The sequence below is a fragment of the Oncorhynchus gorbuscha genome, linkage group LG12, assembly GCF_021184085.1.
Source record: "Oncorhynchus gorbuscha isolate QuinsamMale2020 ecotype Even-year linkage group LG12, OgorEven_v1.0, whole genome shotgun sequence".
NCBI lineage: Eukaryota > Metazoa > Chordata > Actinopteri > Salmoniformes > Salmonidae > Oncorhynchus > Oncorhynchus gorbuscha.
This window is the reverse complement of record NC_060184.1, coordinates 69,452,223-69,476,522: the sequence shown is the minus strand read 5'-3', so window position 1 is coordinate 69,476,522 and position 24,300 is coordinate 69,452,223. Positions and strand designations below refer to the sequence as shown.

The 24,300-nt window shown below is 42.4% G+C and overlaps 1 protein-coding gene, 1 long non-coding RNA gene and 1 pseudogene across 2 annotated transcripts; 1 reads left to right on the top strand and 2 right to left on the bottom strand.

Moving 5' to 3' along the window:
* Positions 1–456: 456 nt before the first annotated feature.
* Positions 457–1,991, top strand: LOC123990260 (corticoliberin-1-like). Its single transcript, XM_046290843.1, has 2 exons — positions 457–584; positions 1,090–1,991. Exon 2 carries the CDS (start codon positions 1,110–1,112, stop codon positions 1,611–1,613), a length of 504 nt encoding a protein of 167 aa, XP_046146799.1. The 5' UTR covers positions 457–584; positions 1,090–1,109; the 3' UTR covers positions 1,614–1,991.
* Positions 1,992–2,754: 763 nt separating this feature from the next.
* LOC123990412 lies at positions 2,755–15,706 on the bottom strand (annotated as a pseudogene).
* A 793-nt stretch (positions 15,707–16,499) lies between these two features.
* On the bottom strand, positions 16,500–23,208 carry LOC123990259. Its single transcript, XR_006830618.1, has 3 exons — positions 22,978–23,208; positions 17,650–17,731; positions 16,500–17,519 (listed from the first exon to the last, which is right to left on the bottom strand). It is a non-coding gene; the product is annotated as an uncharacterized LOC123990259 (long non-coding RNA).
* Between the last annotated feature and the right edge of the window lie 1,092 nt (positions 23,209–24,300).

The following is a 24,300-nucleotide window of genomic DNA, read 5'->3' as shown; positions in this document are numbered from 1 at the left end:
TCGTATGTTTTTCTTTTAACCTAAATTCAATGACATGGTGAAATGTTTTTTAATTTCACGTTTGACAACTCATCCAAATATAAATTAAAACTAGATGTTGAACTGTGTGTGCCTAGTGGGTATGGTCTAACAATTATATCCACATCCAAGCCTGTCTGTGTTGAAAGCACACACACACACACACACACACACACACACACACACACACACACACACACACACACACACACACACACACACACACACACACACACACACACACACACACACACACACACACACACACACACACACACACACACACACACACACACACACACACACACACACACACACACACACACACACACACACACACAAACATTATGACTCATCTCATTCAAACTATCCCAGACTTTCACAGATGCATTCCTTCAAGTTACACACATGCGCAGACGCAATCTCTGAGCTCAGAGCGGAACAATTGTCGCGGGTCTTGGCTATATAAATCCAAGTTGCCGTTCTTTCTTTGAAGAACACCTTATACCAATTTCCTGAACAACACTACTGGAAGAAGACCAGGACACACAACGGCTCAACTGAAGGTATGAGACCTTTTCTGTTGGCAACAAGTACATTCATATATCATACTTAATTTTAAACTTTTATTTACATTTGTCTGTCGGCAGGTGACATTACATGTTCCTTTTCCTCAACATGAAAAGCTGTTCATAGTTGTTTATATTAACTTGATGGATACTGAAAGATCATAAATAATATAGTCTCTCTCTCTGCTAGCTCTCCTTGTGATTTTGTGGACATTTCATCAACCCCTGGATTTATGGACCACTAAATGGATTACTTTGAATTTACATATTCTATTTTATGCATATCTAGCTGTAAATTCCTAGTTCGATAATGCTAGACGACCAGAGATTAAAATTCTAGACAGTGCATTGAAAACTTTTACATAAAAGTCATGCACATTTATTTTATATTATCCAGCAACTCGCCTTTCCATTTTACGCACAAATTACGCATCAACGTATTGTACAGAAATAATCAGAATTGAGAGGAGACGTGAAGTTAATTGGCTCCTTTCTTTTTTAGACTCCTGTTGATCCCCTGACATGAAGCTCAATTTACTTGTCACCACCGTGGTTCTACTGGTTGCCTTCTTACCGCGCTATGAATGTAGGGCTGTCGAGAGCCCTGACGATGTCCAGCGCTCCACCGCTCCACAGCCCGACGCGCAGCAACAGTCTCTTCCCCTCCTGACGCGACTCGGAGAGGAATACTACATCCGACTGGGCAACGGGAACCGCAACTCTGCCGCGTCTGCACCAAAAGCCATGCACCCCGAGGGCTCCCCAGCGGTCTACAACAGAGCCTTGCAGCTCCAGCTGACGCAGCGCCTTCTACAAGGCAAAGTTGGGGACATCAATAGGTTCATCAGCGGCTTCGCGAACCAGCTCGACGACTCGATGGAGAGGGGGAGGAGGTCCGACGACCCGCCGATATCTCTAGATCTCACGTTCCACATGCTTCGACAGATGATGGAGATGTCCAGAGCGGAACAGTTACAGCAACAAGCCCATAGCAACAGAAAAATGATGGAGATCTTCGGGAAATGAAAACTGCATCAATCCATCCGCCAAAGATTTGTTTTTACGTTTAGCTCAAAACACAAGTATCTATACCATAGTGCTGCTTTTCCATCTTTGTTTATAATTATTTATTTTATAGCTTTAACTTCCAACGATGGAGACTAAATGGGCTTGTACATGACTTGTGTAATTCTCAGATTGTAGCCTGTATCATGCAAGATAACCTATGTCATGTTAATTTATATTAGGCTACTGTTGTTAAAGTGCTCAATCCAAACTGTAGCATATACAAGTTTCTTTCTTTAAAATATGAACATATTTTTTGGTAGACCTTATTGGCTTAGGAGGTTTTATTGTATGTTATGTTATTTACGTTTGTTAATAAACTTATGAGCAACCAGTCAATTTTTTTTTTGTGCAAGAGAATGTCTTATATTTATATTTTTCAATAAAATCTGAAAAGTTATGTTTGCACTTTCCTGTGGATATTTTAAAATTCAACAGTTTATTGCCCATAATAGTTATAACCTTGAAAACATTTGAATCTAAATTTGGTTTTGTTTAAATACTGTACACAAACCTTTCACTGATCTGAAGTGTCTTGCTAAATCAAACTGAACAGGATTGTCTGTGTAACCTACAGTAGTCCGTACAACAGAAGAAAGTGTGAGGACAGGGCGTGAGCTTTCTTAGATTCCTGTATATGTCTAAGTGTATGAGCATCGAACAGCAGCACCTGTCCTTTTCAAACCAACGACAATAGTTGATATACCATTTGCAATGTGTTGAGAAATAAGTCCAAAAATAAATATTCAAAAAGGAAGATTACTCTTAATAATACAGATCTAACAAAACACGTTAAGTGTTTTTCCAGTTCTTTGAACTGATTTGGGATCAGCTCTCTGCCTGGTGTGTGTGCTCTGATCCTGGACACGGGCCGTGGGGTCAAAATAATATAATAATATAATATATAATAATAATACACAAAGCAATTGATGTGTGTCTGTGAGTCAAGGTCCATTGTCTGCCCTACATAGTAACAGGGGGCTTATTACAGCACAGAGCCTAAGTTGGAAAGATTGCAGTGAACTATGCTGCAAACGTGATTGGAATGAAGGCGTAAATGATAGATCTGGATCCGGTTTCGATACCTGCTGGTTAAATCATCTCAGAGACCAGGGGAGATCTGTGGGGAGGGGGAGTAGGGGAGGTCTGTGGGGAGGGAGAGATCTGTGGGGAGGGGGATTAGGAGAGGTCTGTGGGTGGGGGGGCAGGGGAGGTCTGTGGGGAGGGGGAGCAGGGGAGGTCTGTGGGGAGGGAGAGGTCTGTGGGGAGGGGGATTAGGAGAGGTCTGTGGGTGGGGGGGGGGGGTCTGTGGAGAGGGGGAGCACTATGACTGGCTAGTAGATGGACAGTTGAAACAGGTTAATAAAACTGAAGAGATTACATGAAATGTACAAAAGGAAAATAGTACATCAGGTGTCTATATGTGCAGTGAAACAAACCTAACACCACTCAAGGTATCTGGAGAGACTGAACTGATTAACCAGACTATCAGGTGTGATATCTGATTAGATGTATCTCTACATGGATCCGTGTGTGTGAGACACGTTAAAGCACACACCTCAAGATCCACCTCTCTCTCTCTCACACACACACACACACACACACACACACACACACACACACACACACACACACACACACACACACACACACACACACACACACACACACACACACACACACACACACACACACACACACACACACACACACACACACACACACACACACACACACACACACACACACACACACACACACACACACACTCCCTCCACTCAGATGGAAGGAGGTATATAGATTGCACAACAAGCTCCCTGACATCTTTAGCTGAACCGAGGCAGTGAGACGTGTGAACAGCGAGACAAGGCTTCTACAGGGAGGAAGTAGTGGTGCATTCAGATGTTATACACTAAGGAAGGACACCTGACCTGCAACGTAATATACACTGTGACAATACGCAGGCAAAATAAAAACGTCTTAAAAACATTTTTTTCAAATGAATAAAAGCTGCTTGCTGTCTCTTACAGTAATTGAAGTAACTTATACTGTATATATTAAACCTATATATTATTCTCCCATGTGAAGTCCTAATGTTACCAAATATAATTTTGCTTTATCTTACCACCTGTGCGTTCCTTCATGGAATACATGAGGACTCCTTGCTGTCCCCAGTCCACCTGGCCGTGCTGCTGCTCCAGTTTCAACTGTTCTGCCTGCGGCTATGGAACCCTGACCTGTTCACCGGACGTGCTACCTGTCCCAGACATGCTGTTTTCAACTCTCTAGAGACAGCAGGAGTGGTAGAGATACTCTTAATGATCGGCTATGAAAAGCCAACTGACATTTACTCCTGAGGTGCAGACTTGCTGCACCCTCGACAACTACTGTGGTTATTATTATTTGACCATGCTGGTCATTTATGAACATTTGAACATCTTGGCCATGTTCTGTTATAATCTCCACCCGGCACAGCCAGAAGAGGACTGTTCACCCCTCATAGCCTGGTTCCTCTCTTGGTTTCTTCCTAGGTTTTGACCTTTCTAGGGAGTTTTTCCTAGCCACCGTGCTTCTACACCTACATTGCTTGCTGTTTTGCTGTTTGGGGTTTTAGGCTGGGTTTCTGTACAGCACTTTGAGATATCAGCTGATGTACGAAGGGCTATATAAATAAATTTGATTTGATTTGATTCGAATACTTCTTCATTAAAAACAAAGACATAAAAAGGCAAAAACCATAAAAATCCTCCAAAAGTTCTTGTTTGAGATGTTCAGCCTATGATATTCTCTAATGATGTAGATCAGACGGTGGCATCTTGCCAACTTCATTAAAAAACAGCACTGCTGCAAGTGCTACAATGGCAGTCTGAGGGAACGCTAAAACGAGCCACATCTCCTTTTGAAAAAACAAAACAAAAACACTGGTAGTACATTCCTTTTGTATTTAAATAGGTAGACTCAGACATGAATTTAATCAGGCAAAAAAGTTTTCCCATAGTGAACTTCCTGACTCCAAGTCCTGAAATGCACTCCTATTGGGCAAAAAACATGTCCATGTCCAGCTGCACCAACCACAGACTTGGGAGGAAGTCCCAGGAAAGTTTTGTGCCAGAATGATAAGTCTATCACCTGTGCAGGTATGCTCCAGGTCATTGGCAATAGGCACTGATCACGGATCAGCTTTCCCTCTCCCTCTCCCACTCCTAACCTTAACCATTAGGGCAGGGATCATCAACTAGATTCAGCCGTGGGACAATTTGTTATTGAGCGGATGGTCAGGGGGCTGGAACTTAATTACAAATAATTTGTAGATTGCAAATTGACCGCAAGAAGCCCAAACAGATACAATACTTGACAAAAACATAAAACCTTGTTTACATTTGTATATGACCATATATCTCTCTACAATGCGTAGGAATACTTTGGAACAGATTTCCCAAATTAAAATCACATGGAGCTGATTTGCTGGTGTTTTTTTACAGTCTTTTTCAGCCAGTTGGGGAACCCTGCATTAGGGGAAAAACTCAAAATTGACATTTGATCAGCATCTAGAGGCTTCTGCACCATCTACCTCCTCATACTCATCTTCGTCATCTACAGACAGAGGGATATGGAAGTGAGGGATGAATTAAGAAAAACAACAGCATCTATGGAAAGCTTAATGTTGTTTTTACCTAGCCTGTTTTCAGATCAATAAAGATGGCACACAGAAAACAAGGAAAGGAAATCACACAAGACAATTGAGATGCGCCCCCCCCCCCATCCCTTTAGGACCTGAGATGTTGACAATTGAGATGCACCCCCCAATCCTTCTAGGACCTGAGATGTTGACAATTGAGATGCACCCCCAATCCTTCTAGGACCTGAGATGTTGACAATTGAGATGCACGCCCCCCCCATCCCTCTAGGACCTGAGATGTTGACAATTGAGGCGCACCCCCTCATCCCTCTAGGACCTGAGATGTTGACAATGACATAGCCTCTGTGTGCAGGGGCAGACTTTTATTTATTTTTATTTGACCTTTATTTAACCAGACAAGTCAGTTATGTCAGTTTGCCTACCAAAAGGCAAAACGCCTCCTGCGGGGACGGGTCCTGGGATTTAAAAAAAAAAAAGAAAAAAGAAAGGGGAAAAAAAATAGGACAAGACATGACGACAAGAGAGACAACACAACACTACATAAAGAGAGACCTAAGACAACAACATGCAGTAGCAAGGCAGCAACACATGACAACACAGCATGGTAGCAACAACATGGTAGCAGCACAAAACATGGTATAAACATTATTGGGCACAGCACAAAAGGAAAGAAGGTAGAGACAACAATACATCACTGATTAACATAGAGAGACACAGTGACAGAGCATCTGTGTGCAGGGGCAGACATAGAGCGACTCAATGACAAAGCCTCTGTGTGCAGGGATACTCAAGAAGACCTAGAGCTGGGACGATAAACCAGAAATGATCCACACCGATCATACAGATCACTTATCGCAGGCACGTTGCTGATATAGTTCATTATGATAAGTAGCCTATACTAAAGAAATGTGAAGTTTGAAATGAAATGTTTTCTAATATGGGGGATATTCATTGGGACAATTGATGGCTACATGTCACGCCCTGACCATAGTTTGCTCTGTATGTTTATATGTTTTGTTTGGTCAGGGTGTGATCTGAGTGGGCATTCTATGTTGTATGTCTAGTTTGTCTGTTTCTGTGTTTGGCCTGATATGGTTCTCAATCAGTGGCAGGTGTTAGTCATTGTCTCTGATTGGGAACCATAAGCTTGTTCAGTTTACTTTGTGGTTTTTCGTCGTTCAATAAAAGAATGCATTCATGCTGCGCTTTGGTCCGCTTCATACAGTGATCGTGACACTACAACTATCAAACTAGTAATAGTAGTTTAAAGGATAATAAATCTATAAAACTATGGTGCACATTAATGTTATCAACTTATTGTTCTATTTATCGTTATCACATCAATTCAGCCAATTTATCACGATATGGATTTTTGTCTATATCGCCCAAGAAGACGCTTCACTGCCAACTCTTTCTACCTGAGATGAAGTCGATGTTACGCAGAGCCCTGCCCTCTCTCCAGGAGGTAACAGTGTAGTGATCCATCACCTCATATCCAAGCTCCACCTTATCCAGGTGGGAGGTGCTCGACGCCTCCCCAATCCTGACACACACACACGGAGAGTCAGGCTTCCCTTATTCTGTGTGGTCTCTATAGATCTGTAAATAATGTGGTACATGAAACACATACTTTGTTTGATCAAGAATTACTGTTAGGCAGCAAATGTACTCCCTTTTTAAGGAGGTCTTTTGCAGTGTGAAACCTAAATCAGGATTCAAGCCTGAATGTTGAGGAAGTTTATTTGTGGCAGTCACCTGTAAGAAGGCGGCCATCTCTGGTTACTACATGGTCTCTACGGTCCTCCAGCTCCGCTCCAGATGCTCTTTGTACTTCTTGGTTAAACCAATCTATGTGCTTCTCTTCCCGCTCGGCCGCCAACTTCAAATTTAAGTCCCTCTTCCTCTCCTCCAAGATGGTTTACAGATGGTCCAACTTCTCACACACCTGGGACTTCTGCCTCCTGCCATTCTCCAGTACACAGGCAACCACACACACCCCCAGACAGACAGACGGACACACGTAAGTGTTTTCTCCCGTTCCGTGCCTAGTGGACACGACCCAGGTCTGAACACGACCCAGCTCTACATGACAATCCTGGGTAACACCACCACGAGTGACACAGAGGGGACTGGGTATGTGATTTTTTTAGGTGTATGTAGGGAATGGGGTGGGGGGGTGGGTCCTGGTTTCAGTTGTCTGGCTGTGTGAGAGACACACAGACAGACAGAGACAGAAAGACAGGTGCTGCCACACTGGGCCAGTCACCTCTATGGTCTGGCTGGTCTCCTTTAACTGACTGATGATGCCCTGGATCCTGTCGATGTTCCCCACCATCATCGCTATCCTGTCAGTCAACCCCGTCTGTGGCCGCCGCAGCACACCCACCAGCATGCACAACCACACACACACACACACACACACACACACACACACACACACACACACACACACACACACACACACACACACACACACACACACACACACACACACACACACACACACACACACACACACACACACACACACACACACACACACACACACACACACAGGAACGGGAACCCAAGACACATCAGTCACTGAGTGAGTTGCAATGCACTGACTTATACACAGGAGGCAACTTTCCCAGTTGACCTACTATACTGTAAATGTCTTGAAGAAGATGTTTTCCTACATCAGCCAGTCCTCACCTTCTGTGTCTGGTACATGCTTTTGAGCGGCGCCACCTCACAGTCCTGGTGGGCTCCAAACACCTTGCACATGGAGCAGGTGGGCACGCTGTGGGTCACACAGTAGATGTTGATCTCCTTCTCCTCGTGCTCTTGGCACATGGCCTGCTCCTCCGTCCTCTCTGGGGCCGCTGGCCTAGGGCTGCTGGAGGGGGAAGGAGATACGCTGAGACTCCCAACACTAGGGGTGCATCTTACTGTAATAGTATAGCGGCTTCCTCTCCTGATCAGTTGAGGTTAGATTCAGGCTGCCTGCCCATGGTAACTGAACACCCCACCATGCAGTCAGAAGGTGATCATAGGTAACATCACATCCTGAGCCATGGGCATCTGTACAGACAGTATCTAAATGGAGTGTTGTGTGTGTCGTACAGGCCTCAAGGCATTAGTCACACTTCCTCCAAATACATACCACACACACACCACAAACCACACACACACACCAAGTCAGTTGGAAGTATATCATTGTGTGACTGACTTGTTCCCGGAACCCCTTTTGCCAACCGAATCACCCCTCTGACTCACTGCGGGGCTATGGGTTCATATGGGCACCAGTGCTGAGTGACAGACACAATGCCTCCATCTCCCAACACAACACAGGAGAAACACAACATGACCCTCTTCTACTCCGCTCTCTCCCTTTTCTGTTGCCCTAGAGGGTCCCTACTCCTCTTATTTCTACAGTATACACACGCGCTCTCTTTCCGACTAGCAAGCACTCAAAAACACACACAAAGTATCCCTCTTCTTCTCTCTTTTGTTCTCTCTTTCGAGTTAGTGAGTGTCCTCAAACACACAGAGCACCTTTCCCCTCCATTCCATCCATCTTTTCTCTTTCTCTCTTTCTCTCTCTCTGTGTTAAGCGGAAGAGAGTTGTGTCTCAGAAATAAAGCCTGAAGCATTAAGCGTGATGTTGGATACAGGACAGTAGAGAGCTAGATTACATTGCCTCTGGGCTCCTATTCTTAAAAGCATGTAATCAGTTACATGTAATCTGATTACAAAAATCTGTAACTGTAATCAGTTACGTTACCAGCAAAAAAATATTGTAATCCGATTACAGATTATTTTGGAAAACTAGATGATTACTTATTGGATTACATTTCAATTCAGAAGGATGTTTGCAGGAAAAATACACTGTAAGGCATTAGTCACACTTTCTCTAAATAAACACACACACACACACACACACACACACACACACACACACACACACACACACACACACACACACACACACACACACACACACACACACACACACACACACACACACACACACACACACACACACACACACACACACACACACACACACACACACACACACATTATGACATTATGACACCATTCGGTATAAGGCGCAAGTTTAAGTTTGTTCCACCTGAGGGAGTCTGACCACAAGTCATAGACCACTGTGATGACACACCAAATGGGTTTGATGGATCCCTTTTGTCTTCTTCTAATGGAAAGTAATGAGATAACATAACCAAATGTGGGTAATCCAGAAGTTCTGTTACTGATAAAGAATTCAGACAGGTTAACTAGTAACTAATGGATTACATTTAGAAAGTAACCTACCCTACCCTGCTTAAAAGCAACACGTTCATCTCATGCATTCTTATAGCTCCAAACCCCCACCGCAAAGCAGTGATAAGACGACACTCTCACTACAAAAACCCTAACACTTATTTTAACCGGAGTTAAATATAAACTGGAGTTAAATATAAACCGGAGTTAAATATAAACCGGAGTTAAATAGTGGTCCTTCTGTAGCTCAGTTGGTAGAGCATGGTGCTTGTAATGCCAGGGTAGTGGGTTCGATCCCCGGGACCACCCATACGTAGAATGTATGCACACATGACTGTAAGTCGCTTTGGATAAAAGCGTCTGCTAAATGGCATATAGTATTATATTATTATTAAATATAAAAGGTAATCCTTCATGTAAATGTTTGTGAACTACTTCCTTCACTGTATTTAGCTCTCGTCACAGCTGTTTCTTCTGGAGGGAGTCATCTACATTTGAATAATTTAGCAGACACTACACAATCAGGGTTAAGTGCCTTGCTCAAGGGCACATTGACAGATTTTTCACCTAATCGGCTCGGGGATTCAAACCAGCAACCTTTCGGTTACTGGTCCAACGCTCTTAACCGCTAGGCTACCTGCTGTCCAGTTAAAAACATCACCCGTATGTCATTATCTGTTTATCAACTCTAGTTTAGAAACTACTACTAGTCACGTTCACCAGCCACCATGTGTCTTTATAAGGCAGCCTGGAGGTCTGGTACACAAGGTGAGAAAATGAGTAAATATTGAAGAAAACATTCAGTATGAGTGGCACCAGGACTTTTTACCCTGAGAACAATTTCAACACATTTTGCATGTAGGTTGTATGAGTTTTTAATATTTCTATCAGAAGAGAAAATGTCACATTGCTATCATTATGAGTATCTCACTGTTCAATGCCCTAAACTGACCTACTTTTAGAATTCCCTGTTCAATGCCCTAACTGAACACCTTTTAGAAATCACTGTTCTGTCTTCTCGTAGGAAATTCAGAGACATATTGGAAGTAGTTTAAAGCCTGGTAATGGAATAAGGAAAGCTAAGGAAATTACACATAGAAATGGATTTTGGCCGAAAGTCACAAAATTGAGTAACTGGATGTCTGTGCTTTCAGTCTGGTATAGTAGGATCCTGCAAATTGGACCACTTATGGTAGTGATGATGGTGGTGGTGGTGTCCATCTGAGATGGTGGTTACTTTCTTTAATAATTACGTTTTTAAATGATTACTGTAATAAGAACTGTACCGTACCTGTAACAAGCTAGCGAGAACATGGAGCAAATAGTTTCCCCTCAGTTTTCTCATCTGTTCATGCACCTTGGTTGGAAAGCAAAGTTCAGATACCGGAAGTATTATTTTTCCTTTGGACTCCTACAGTATATGACTCTCTGACCTGGTGGACTCCTGTTTGAACATGTCGATGATGTTCTCCACCAGCCGGTTCCTCTGGAGCCTGTAGAACCCGTGGCGGTCCAGCACCACCTCGTGCCTGCAGGACGGGCACCGTAAACGGCCACCGGAGGTCACTGACCCCCCTCTGGTTGGGAGGTATGGGTTGGAGGCCTAGACAGGATAGAACAGACAGAGGCATAATAGAATGTAGATCAAATGTAGTCAAATTAAGATCTTACACCTGTAGCCTCAGTGCCGAGACAAGAAAACCAAAAACAAAAAAATACAAAAACAAAAACAATCCCCCAAAATACAGTCAAACTAGTTGTTATATATTTAGACAAATAAACACAACATCTTTTCATGTCACACGATTTTTGAAACCTCTCACTGAAAGTGCAAAACTACACACCAAATATCCAAAACCATAAGCTATTTCTCAGCGTTTGACTCAGTTGACTCAGTTGTCAACTGCATAAAACACTTTTCAAAACACTACACACAATTCTCTACCTAAAACACAAAAATCTAACAGGAACTTTCTTTCCTTTTCCAAACACAACCAATCAAAATGCTACACTTATTCACCAGGTCACACACACACTCCTCACATGTGCAAACACTAATAGCTTAACTGATCACTAACCAATCACTGCTTTACTGTAGTATAGGCCTATAAATAGGTCAAAGGTCAGATGACCTGTTTTGAACAATGGATGCCAACAATGGACAGAGAGCAAGAGGAGTAGGAGGGAGAGGAAGAGGACGAGGGCAAAGAAGAGAAGGAAGGAGAGCCATCTCTGATGAGATTAGGGCAAAACTTGTTGATCATGTGATCAACCACGGTTTGACCATGAGAGAGGCTGGACTGAGAGTCCAGCCCAACTTGAGTCGATTTACAGTGGCGTCCATAATTCAAACCTTCAGAAATCAGAACAGGTATGCAACTATCTAATGACTATTTTAGCATTAGATAGTTGCTGTACTGTAAAATGCGTATGACTGCATAGTATTGCATAAACATTTGTAACTCTAAGCCATCCACTGAATGCATTGGATGAATGAGAGTTGGTTATCATGCTGTACTACATTTTTTGGTACATTGTTTACAGTTCCTATGCTGAACACTGTTTGAAGTCATTTTTTGGTACATTGTTTACAGTTCCTATGCTGAACACTGTTTGAAGTCATTTTTTGGTACATTGTTTACAGTTCCTATGCTGAACACTGTTTGAAGTCATTTTTTGGTACATTGTTTACAGTTCCTATGCTGAACACTGTTTGAAGTCATTTTCTGGTACATTGTTTACAGTTCCTATGCTGAACACTGTTTGAAGTCATTTTTTCTTTTTACCCCTTTTATCTCCCCAATTTCATGGTATCCATTTGTTAGTAGCTACTATCTTGTCTCATCGCTACAACTCCCCTACGGGCTCGGGAGAGACGAAGGTTGAAAGTCATGCGTCCTCCGATACACAACCCAACCAAGCCGCACTGCTTCTTAACACAGCGCGGATCCAACCCGGATCCAACCCGGAAGCCACGCTTGTTTACAGATGTACAAGAGACTGCAATTATAAATATGGTTTTGGCCAACAATGCAATTTGAATTCGAGAGATAAGAGAGCATATCTTGAATAATGACACCATATTTAACAGCATCAATGCTGTAAGCCTGTCGACCATACAACGCATCCTCCAACAGCACAGAGTGACGATGAAACAACTTTACAAGGTGCCATTTGAAAGAAACCCTGACAGAGTTAAGAATATACGACATGACTTTGTAGAGGTATGTATGCAACACTACTTCCAGTACTTCAGACATACCATATTTACTCATCTGTATATCCTTTTTGTCTTTACAGAGAGTATTAGAGCTGGATGCCCATGTAATTCACCATGAATTTATTTATGTGGATGAGGTTGGCTTCAACCTCACCAAAACCAGGCGCCGCCGAAGATATGTAATAGGACAGAGGGCAATTACCAATGTCCCTGGACAGCGTGGGGGTAATATAACTATGGACAGCGTGGGGGTAATATAACTATGTGTGCTGCCATCACTCAAAACGGGGTCCTCCATCACAATGCCACACTGGGTCCGTACAACACCGGCCATATGCTCACTTTTCTGGATGCAATTTACACAATGCTTGTCCCTGATCCAGATCAGGAGCCTGCTAGATTTGTGGTTTTATGGGACAATGTTAGTTTTCACCGGGCTGTTCTGGTCCAAAACTGGTTTGCCACCCATCCACAATTTGTAGTTTTGTACCTACCCCCATATTCACCTTTTCTAAATCCCATAGAGGAATTCTTCTCAGCCTGGCGCTGGAAAGTGTATGATCGCCAACCCTATGCCCGCATGCCGCAATGGAGGACGCATGTGGGGACATAGAGGTTGCCTCTGTCCAAGGTTGGATACGTCATGCTAGGAGATACTTCCCTCGATGTTTGGCAAGAGAAGTATTGTGGCCAGACCCAGGCCGGAGAAGAGATGAAGCCCCCCCCCCCCCCCACCAATTCCTGGACTGCCCCCCCGGGACCCCACACACACAATTGTGTTCTTTACTCTATTATAAATAATATACTTTTGGTTTACATATGTTTATGGTTTCGTTGTATGCTACTGTATACAACAGTAATGTTTGGCCTAATAAATATTTTCTGTTTCTACATTGCATTGGTGTTTACAGTGTACTTGTTGCCCCTCTCAGCAGATTACTTTCACTGTAGAACATTGTATTGAAATATAGATATAAGCCTATGAAAGACCAAAGAGCTTTAGATTTAGAACAACAGTGTTAACAGAGCAGTGTTTGCCATTTGATGCAAATGCTTCATTCTGACATGTGTTTATGTCATTTTTAATGCAGTGTTACATTGTGAAGGAGATGTGAGGCATTTTGCATTTTGTGTGTGCAGTTTTGGGAATTGTGTGTAGAGTTTTGAAAACGTGTGTAAGCAGTTGGAATAAACTGTAATAGCATATTGATAATGCGTAGACACAGTTTAATCTATAGTTCTATCACATACTAGTCTTCTCTAAAATACTTTCCAATGCTCCAATATAATTGCAGGCCTACTTTACCTGAAAGATATCATTGGCACACTTTCTACAGAGGTTGTGTTGCCACGGTAAAATGACCTCTGTTTTGGTAAATGTTTCCAGGCAGATGGAACAAATGAAAAAGCTTTCACTGACTCACTCAATGAGTGAGTGAGTCAGTGAACAATGTCTGCTCAATAGACCAATCGGGAAGTTGATCAAATGTTTTGCCAGTCAACGGTCATATTAGAGTCTCCTCTTTGAAGTAGCAGACATTTACCTTCCCGTCTGTGTTTTCCCGTGATTCTATTTTACATATTACGAAAGACTTGTTCTGGCTGCATGCTGTTCACTGACAGATTTGCCACATGTTCTATATGCCTTGTGGTTGGGCTACATCAACACAATCCACAGCTACGCTATTTAAAAAAAAGAAGCTATTGGTCATCTGTAGTTCAATTTCAGGCCTACTCTTGGTTTAGTATTCTGAATAATTGTATTTATTTCTGAACTGAGAGCAGTAATTCTATAACTTCGGCAAATGTATTTAAATGAATCAGGGGTGCTGCTGCACCTCCAGAACCCTTCCCACGGCTATGATTCTATCAGGAAATAAATGATCAAGTGCAATGCTGGAGAGATGACAGTTGAGAGATGACATGTCTAGAAGAGAGAGGGAGCGAGATCATAGAGAGGGAATCTGTCTAGTTCTGAGAGAGATACAGGAGTGCTTCTCACTCTCTCACCACAGCAATGGCCATGCATTGGTCTCAAACATAGGTGATAATGTTGAGCAAATCATAAGCCCGGGCAGAGGCCCAAACACATTCATTCTTTGAATATCATGCGGCGGGCTGAAAATCTGCATTTTAATGTCACTTTTTTTTAGGGGGCAGTTGAATTAATGGGAAAGCAATTCAAATGAACTCTGATTGCTTTTATTTGAATGTTTACATCGCAAACACTGCCGGATCCTGCTCCGGCAAATTAAGCACTGGTTAGGGTTAAGGTTAGGAGTTAGGTTAAAGGGTTAAGGCTAGGGGCAGGATTAGCTAACATGCTAAGTAGTTGTAAAGTAGTAAGTAGTTGCAAAGTTGCCCATGATTCAAACATACAACCTTTGGTTTGCTGGATGTTGGTGTTATACACTTACCCACCCTACTTTTGACTCAGGTAACCTTCTCTCAATCATAACCAACAAAACATATCATACTATTTTGAGTATCTCGGATTTACATGTACTATGTTACGTCTAGTCTATGAAACCAGGCTGGTTGTTCTGGGGCAAAACATGCTAATGTAGGAGAGACATATTGAACTGATAAGACAAATGATGTGCTGATAAGAAACAGGTACAGGTGGCCATGGCTGTGTTATTATTGGAATGGATGGATGTTACTTGATGTATTATGGCATTTTAAAATAATGTGTACCTTCATAAAAATGTATCCGATTATGCGATCAGAATCATGAACAGTGTCTCGTACAAAGAGTATTATCTCGAGCTGGAAATACCACAGGTGCAGATCTATGAGAGGCACATTCACGTCTCAAATACATTGTAATCATTCAGATACATTATAGCCACTCATCTAGCCAGCATATTTCCTATGCATAAAAACCAACCCGTGCGCGGCAAAGGGCCGGTTGTGTAAAGCCCGCGGCATGATTTTGAGTTTTTCGAGACATGGTTCGATCCCACCGAGGGACACATGATTATTTACAATACTTTTTACACTGTACTTAAAACATGAATCATATGATAACAAAGTTTACTCTTTTTATTAAAATAAACTGCATTGTTGGTTAAGGGCTTGTAAGTAAGCATCTCACGGTAAGGTGACCTGTGGAATTCGGAGCATGTGACAAATACAATACATTTGGTAAACATAAGAGTTTATTCCCTTAGAACTGTACTTAAAACAATAATGACAATGACAACAATAATTACATGTTTTAATAAAGTTTTTTTGTCTGCCATTCTTTATTATAATAATGTTTATTCCTTCAGATAAAATACGTTTTACAGGAGAGGAAGGGACCAACTGTTATTAACTACTTTTACAGGAGAGGAGGGGACCCACTGTGATTGACTAGTTTTACAGGAGAGGAAGGGACCCATTGTGATAAACTAGTTTTACCGTTTTTCAAGCAAGATGAAGTCACAGATTCCCATCAGACCAACACCTTGAATGCCTAACAAGTTATCTAAAAAACACTGTTTTGTTAGAAATTGATTTTATACACTTTAGTGCGTGTACTTTACTCTGTTTATAGTTGGGATATCGCTGGAGGACGTTTTGACATCGCTGGAGGATATTTTGCATTTGGAGGACTTTGCATTTTCAATTTCCATCGAAGGCATTCAGTTGTACAACTTCCTCCACCTTTCCTTTCCCTTTAATGCATATAAAGACAACTAAAAAAAACAAGAGAAGATTGCTTTACGTTGAGGTTTAATAGAATGAAATCAAAGGCAAATTTATGAGTGTTAGAGCACAATGGAAAGGCATGTATCTTACTCATAAAGACAACTCTAAAGCAGCTCATAGAGAAGATTATTTTGAGGTTGATTTGAATGAAATCAAAGCCATAGTTATGATAGTGTTGGAGCACAACCCTTAATACAACAAACTTATTCACACACTAACTATAGCAATTTGTTTATAATACAAGACATATTCACCACGATCAGAATAAACGTTTGGCCTTTGTGCAACATTTACACAAAATAGTAATGGACAATAATATATACAGTGATATCCAGCAATGTATGTACAGTAATGTAAAAGAATGGACAGTACCTGTGAAATAAATACAAATCAAACGAGTCCAAACCACTTCCATTAATGGAAATAGATTTTCAGCTCCTATTTATTTCTGTGTGTGTGTGTCTGTAGAGTCACCCCCGCCCCCCCTTCTTCACCATCCATCTCTATCTTTCAGTCTCATAAAAGGCAAGGTACAGGGAAAACACTTTGGCTAGGCAGTAGATATTTTCCTCCAACTCAAGGAAAGCCGGTATGTGTGTGAGGGCTGTTGGGGCCTTGTTTCAGCGGCTGGTGGTAGAACCTGTACAGACGGCCGGAGGGATTCTGCTCTAAGGTTTTTCTCAGTTCGCCCATTCCTCACTCCTTCCTCTGCATCGAGGCCTCCAGCTCCCATTGAAAGAAGGCGGCCGCAGCAAAATCCTCAAATGGTATCCTTGAATTGGTGAGGTTTTCTGCTGTGTAAGTGCAGGTGGAAGGGGATGTGGCATTACGGTACTCTCTGCAGTAACAAACAAACTCTCTGCAGCAAAGCAGATCCGCCCACTTCAGGGTCACTTCCTCCCCGTGGTGCTTGACCAGTAGGACATCACTGGCAGTTCTAATGGGCTCTGTCCATGGGCCGTGGTCTAAGATGAAAAGGCAACCACATTTCTTGATGAGCCCAGTGGAGAATCTTTCAAGGGCAGTGGCAGAGGTGTGCTTGGCAGATCTGAAAGAGAGGCACAATATTATTTTAATGACAAAGCCTTTACTATACACTAACCTAAATCAAGTGTGTGTGTGTTAGAATGAGTTAGTGCCTGCACACATAAGTATGCGTATGATATCATTTGAATGACCTGTATCCAGCAGGAACGCTTCAGAGCAATCCTCTTTTGTCGTGTCAGGAGCTGGTGCCAAAGGGGAGGGGAACAGGCCAACCTGTAGGGAGGACCACTGTTAGAGCTGGGCCTGCACTGCTGGGCCCGGATCGGTCTCAGCAGAGGAGAGCCAGGTCATGCATGTCATTCCTCTCCTGTAATTGAGGCCCAATTACCTTAAATGAGAATAATCATAAAGCTAAACTATGAGAGTGAGTGAGCGTGTAATTGAGAGGCGTAGAGTGAACTGTGTGATCATGTCACTGTGCTGTTTCTTTTTTGTTGCATTCAGTCACTTAATGCACAATATAAGCTTTTCCTGACTGCTCAGTGTACTCGCCATGGCAACCCATGGGGTGTGTGTGTGTGTGTGTTCATATGACGCAAAAGTTTGTCAAGCTGACCGAGTCCTTGTAGTAGGACAAAGATTAGCCACTGTGTACTCTCAAAGGTTAGCTTTGTCATCAACTACTATCAACAGTGTACAGTAGAAAGGATATCAAACATTCAGATCTGGATTGACATCATGTGTTAATCATGTGAATCATGTGAATTTACAAAAGCTCTAGGTCTTATTCATCACTCGAGTTTAACAACAGATGGGGCCTCCCGAGTGGCACAGTGGTCACTAGATATCCTGGTTTGAGTCCAGGCTCTGTCGCAGCAGACCGGGGCGGTGCACAATTGGCCCAGCATCGTCCGGGTTAAGGGAGTGTTTTGCCGGCAGGGATGTCCTTGCTCTATCGACTCCAGTGGTGGGCCGGGCGCTGACACGGTCGCCGGGTGTACGGTGTTTCCTCAAACACATTGGTGTTTATGGGTTAAGCGGGCATTGTGTCAAGAAGCAGTGCGGCTTGGTTGGGTCCTTTTTTACGGAGGGCGTATGGTTCTTGACCTTTGCCTCTCCCGAGTCCGTACGGGAGTTGCAGCGATGAGACAAGACTGTAACTACTAATTGGATACCATGAAATTGGAGGTAAAAAAACATAATTAAAAAAAAGAGTTTAACAACATATGTAGGTTACATTGCAAGTGTGTACACACCTCTCAACCCTTGTGATATGCATTAATTGGCACATCTGTTGTTGACAAATGCATTACGTATCTGTTGTTCCATCTGAGTCTGTTCCTGCTCCAATTCATATCAGTCACTCCAAATCTAAATATCAACTTGAGTGATCTTAATTTTACTCAATTCGAAGTCAGATCTCTGGTCTTTCCTGCTAGCGTCAGGTGGCTTCTCGTTCGGGAATGGAGGATCTAGGATAATGGAATATTAACATGAAGTATGCAAAACTTAGAAAGATATATACGGCACCCGCAGCTTTTTGTTTGCTGTGTGTTTAAAAACATGCTCAATAAAATATATGGAAATCATTCTCAATCTAAGTAACATCTGTAAATGAATGACACCAGATGTGTCTCGTCTGACTTAGAATTGCTGATACTATATTTGTCTATTTTTTGTTGTTGAAAATCTGCCATTGAAGCACACACTTCTATCCGGTGAGAGTGCACAGAACATTTTAGCTGTAATTACCTGGTTGTCCCATTTGAAGACAACTTTTTCATGGGAGATCTGCTGTTATGGATAAAGGTATGAGTATTTTCACTCTTTAAAGCAGGGAAATAGCTAAACAATTGACACCACCAGAGTTGCATGAATTTGTGATCTCTCCATATGTTCATTTATCAATTTCTAAGCCCAACTAGCTAGACAGAAGTTTTCAGGCTGCATTGTTGTCATTCAGTAAAGGTGTAACTTAGCTAGCTACTGTAACGTTACTGTACTAGCCTACTGTAGCCTACAACCAAGCCAGATAGCTAGCTAGACAGAAGTTTTCAGGCTGCATTGTTGTCATTCAGTAAAGGTGTAACTTAGCTAGCTACTGTAACGTTACTGTACTAGCCTACTGTAGCCTACAACCAAGCCAGATAGCTAGCTAGACAGAAGTTTTCAGGCTGCATTGTTGTCATTCAGTAAAGGTGTAACTTAGCTAGCTACTGTAACGTTACTGTACTAGCCTACTGTAGCCTACAACCAAGCCAGATAGCTAGCTACAAAGAAAGCAATCCATTTCATCAATAGTCTTTTTAGCTAAATATATGTAGCTAGTGTGATCGCATGCTAAACGACTTTAGTGATGATTAGAAAGTTCCAAAAGCAAAAGTGACCCCTGTCTTTTTGGCGAGTGCTGCTCTGCTGGCGAACTGGATCTAGACTAGAGAGGCAGCTAAAGTTAGTTAGCTAGTTAGCTTTGTAGCAAGCCATCTTGGACTAAATGAGAGAAAACCATTGCAGTTGTGTTGTTTCCAGATGGGGAAATGCCAGATCGGTCTGTAATAACAAAACCTCTACGGGATCAGTTGAGCTAACGTAGGCTAATGTGATTAGCAAAGATCCCAGGACATATCTGATATGGGCAGAATGCTTAAATTCTTGTTAATCTAACTGCACTGTTCATTGTAGCTATTACAGTGAAATAATACCATGCTATTGTTTGAGGAGAGTGCACTTACGAACTTGAAAATGTATTAATAAACCAACTAGGAACATTTGGGCAGTCTTGATACAACATTTTGAACAGATATGCAATGGTTCATTGGATCAATATAAACTTTGACACACACACTGCTGCCATCTAGTGGACCATATCTAAATTGCACCTGGGCTGGAATAATACATTTTAAAGATGGTACAAAAATATTTGTACGTTTTTTCTTTGTATTATCTTTTACCAGATCTAATGTGTTATATTCTCCTACATTCATTTCACATTTCCACAAACTTCAAAGTGTTTCCTTTCAAATGGTAACAAGAATATGCATATCCTTGCTTCAGGTCCTGAGCTACAGGCAGAGATTTCGGTATGTCATTTTAGACTAAATGTATAAAAGAGGGTCTGATCCTTATTAAAGTACAAAATGGAAAATAAATAAACATATATATATATACACTGCTCAAAAAAATAAAGGGAACACTTAAACAACACAATGTAACTCCAAGTCAATCACACTTCTGTGAAATCAAACTGTCCACTTAGGAAGCAACACTGATTGACAATAAATTTCACATGCTGTTGTGCAAATGGAATAGACAACATGTGTAAATTATAGGCAATAAGCAAGACACCCCCAATAAAGGAGTGGTTCTGCAGGTGGTAACCACAGACCACTTCTCAGTTCCTATGCTTCCTGGTTGATGTTTTGGTCACTTTTGAATGCTGGCAGTGCTTTCACTCTAGTGGTAGCATGAGACTACAACCCACACAAGTGGCTTAGGTAGTGCAGCTCATCCAGGATGGAACATCAATGCGAGCTGTGGCAAGAAGGTTTGCTGTGTCTTTCAGCATAGTGTCCATAGTATGGAGGTGCTACCAGGAGACAGGCCAGTACATCAGGAGACGTGGAGGAGGCCGTAGGAGGGCAACAACCCAGCAGCAGGACCGCTACCTCCGCCTTTGTGCAAGGAGGAGCAGGAGGAGCACTGCCAGAGCCCTGCAAAATGACCTCCAGCAGGCCACAAATGTGCATGTGTCTGCTCAAACGGTCAGAAACAGATTCCATGAGGGTGGTATGAGAGCCCGACGTCCACAGGTGGGGGTTGTGCTTACAGCCCAACACCGTGCAGGACGTTTGGCATTTGCCAGAGAACACCAAGATTGGCAAATTCGCCACTGGCGCCCTGTGCTCTTCACAGATGAAAGCAGGTTCACACTGAGCACATGTGACAGACGTGACAGTCTGGACACGCCGTGGAGAACGTTCTGCTGCCTGCAACATCCTCCAGCATAACCGGTTTGGTGGTGGGTCAGTCATGTTGTGGGGTGGCATTTCTTTGGGGGGCCGCACAGCCCTCCATGTGCTCGCCAGAGGTAGCCTGACTGCCATTAGGTACCGAGATGAGATCCTCAGACCCCTTGTGATACCATATGCTGGTGTGGTTGGCCCTGGGTTCCTCCTAATGCAAGACAATGCTACACCTCATGTGGCTGGAGTGTGTCAGCAGTTCCTGCAAGAGGAAGGCATTGGCATTGATGCTATGGACTGGCCCGCCCGTTCCCCAGACCTGAATCCAATTGAGCACATCTGGGACATCATGTCTCGCTCCATCCACCAACGCCACTTTGCACCACAGACTGTCCAGGAGTTGGCGGATGCTTTCGTCCAGGTCTGGGAGGAGATCCCTCAGGAGACCACCCGCCACCTCATCAGGAGCATGCCCAGGTGTTGTAGGGAGGTCATACAGGCACATGGAGGCCACACACACTACTGAGTCTCATTTTGACTTGTTTTAAGGACATTACATCAAAGTTGGATCAGCCTGCAGTGTGGTTTTCCACTTTAATTTTGAGTGTGACTCCAAATCCAGACCTCCATGGGTTGATACATTTGATTTCCATTGATAATGTTTGTGTGATTTTGTTGTCAGCATTCAACTATGTAAAGAAAAAAGTATTTAATAAGAATATTTCATTCATTCAGAAGTGCAGCTCAGTTTCCACCTCATCTTGTGGGCAGTGTGCACATAGCCTATGGTGGCCTTTCTCAATAGCAAGGCTATGCTCTGTACATTATCAAAATATTTCCTTACATTTGGGTCAATCACAGTGGTAAGGTACTATGCCACTGTGTACTCTCTGTATAGGGCCAAATAGCATTCTAGTTTGTTCTGTTTTTATTTTTTTTATTCTTTCCAATGTGTCAAGTAATTTCTTTTTGTTTTCTCATGACATGGTTGGGTCTAATTTTGTTGCTGTCCTTTGGTTCTGTGGGGTCTGTTTGTGAACAGAGCCCCAGGACCAGCTTGCTTAGGGGACTCTTCTCCAGGTTAATCTCTTTGTGTAGGTGATGGCTTTGTTGTGGAAGGTTTGGGAATCGCTTACTTTTAGGTGGTTGTAGAATTTAAAGGCTCTTTTCTGGATTTTGATAATTAGCGTGTATCGCCCTAATTATGCTCTGCATGCATTATTTGGTGTTTTACGTTGTAGACGGAGGATATTTTTGCAGAATTCTGCATGCAGTCTCAATTTGGTGTTTGTCCCATTTTGTGAATTATTGGCTGGTGAGAGGACCACAGACCTCACAACCATAAAGGGCAATGGGTTCTATAACTGATTCAGGTATTTTTTATCCAGATCCTAATTTGTATGTCGAACATATTACACCGATAGCGATAAGACTTACCATAGAGATGAATAGGAAAAGTTCAGGAAAGCCCATCTTTACTATATCAGGGTCACGCTATAACGCGGTGCTGGCCAAATACCGAAATACCGCCACAAAGTAATTAAAATGTTTACTTACGTTTACATAAATTTAGCCACACGCTGGGACGGGAAAACTTTTGGAGAATGCGGGCATCGATCCCGCTACTTCTCGCATGCTAAGCGAGCGCTCTACCATTTGAGCTAATTCCCCTCATAGGAAAAAAAGGGAGCAGTGGATAAAATGAATGCAGCAGGCTATCTCGAGTGCTGTTTTTACTGTAGCTACGATGTTGCTACTTCCCTTGCAATGAAACATTTTCAGGCAGATCTTTCTCGGCACTGGCAGCTATGTGAAGCTAGTCATACTTGTGAAATGTGCGGTTCCCCTTCAAAATAAATGTCCCTGATAAAAAAAAAAACTGTTGATATTGCACTGCTCCCAATGCACTGTGAATTGCATTGGGAGCACACTTATATTTCACTGTACAGACTTACCTATGTATTGTGAATCAGTCTATTCAGTGAAACTAACAGAACACAACTGTAAAGAGCTGACACAAATATTAGTGTCATAGCGCTTATTGCAGGACTTTGACTGCGGGAAATGACCTCACCAGTCAGCCTATGGTGTGTACTGACATTCACATTGTACTGTACAGCCTTACCTATGGATGGTGGATTCATGAAATAGAGTATCATTCTACTCAATGACACCCATAGAACACAACTGTAAAGATATGACAAACATTTGAATGTTGTAGCTCATATTGTGGGACTCTGAAACCATTGTAAAATGAACCACATTAAGCTTACCAGTCAACCTACTATGTGTATTGCACATACATTTTTCACTGAAAATGACACTCACAGAACACAACTGTGAAGTTTACACAAATATTAGCATTGTAGCTCTAATTGTGTGGCGCCAGGATAAAGTGACTAAGAGGGCAGTTGAAATCAGTGAGGGGCCAGAGGTGGCACAATTTTGGGGGGGTTTTGCATTGGAATGACTTCTGCTTATATACCAAAAAAAACAATAAAGTTCAATTGCAGAGACTTCTACACCATTGATTTAGTGCTTTTGAAGTGACACTGGCGCTAAATCTGTAGCGTATCTCTGCTGCGCTGTATCAGTACAATGGAAAGTACCCTACACACTAAAGTAAGTTTTGGTAATGAATTTAGGCTAAAAGATAGATAGGGTAATTCACCTAGAGTATTACTGACAGCCTATGTGAATGCAGCTGTCTTACCAAAATAATGCAAATTAAATGCTGAAAGTAGTAGCCTAGTTATTAATGCATGCAAACAAAATTACTGGATAATAATTTGGCTTAGAATACTGACATGACTGTGAATGCGAACAAAACAAAACAGCTATACCAAGTAGGCCTAGTAAACAAAATAACAGATCAACAAT

What these genes read in the sequence shown, in the direction of transcription:
- LOC123990260 (XM_046290843.1), top strand. Translation starts at nt 1,110, where the DNA reads ATGAAGCTCAATTTACTTGTCACCACCGTGGTTCTACTGGTTGCCTTC.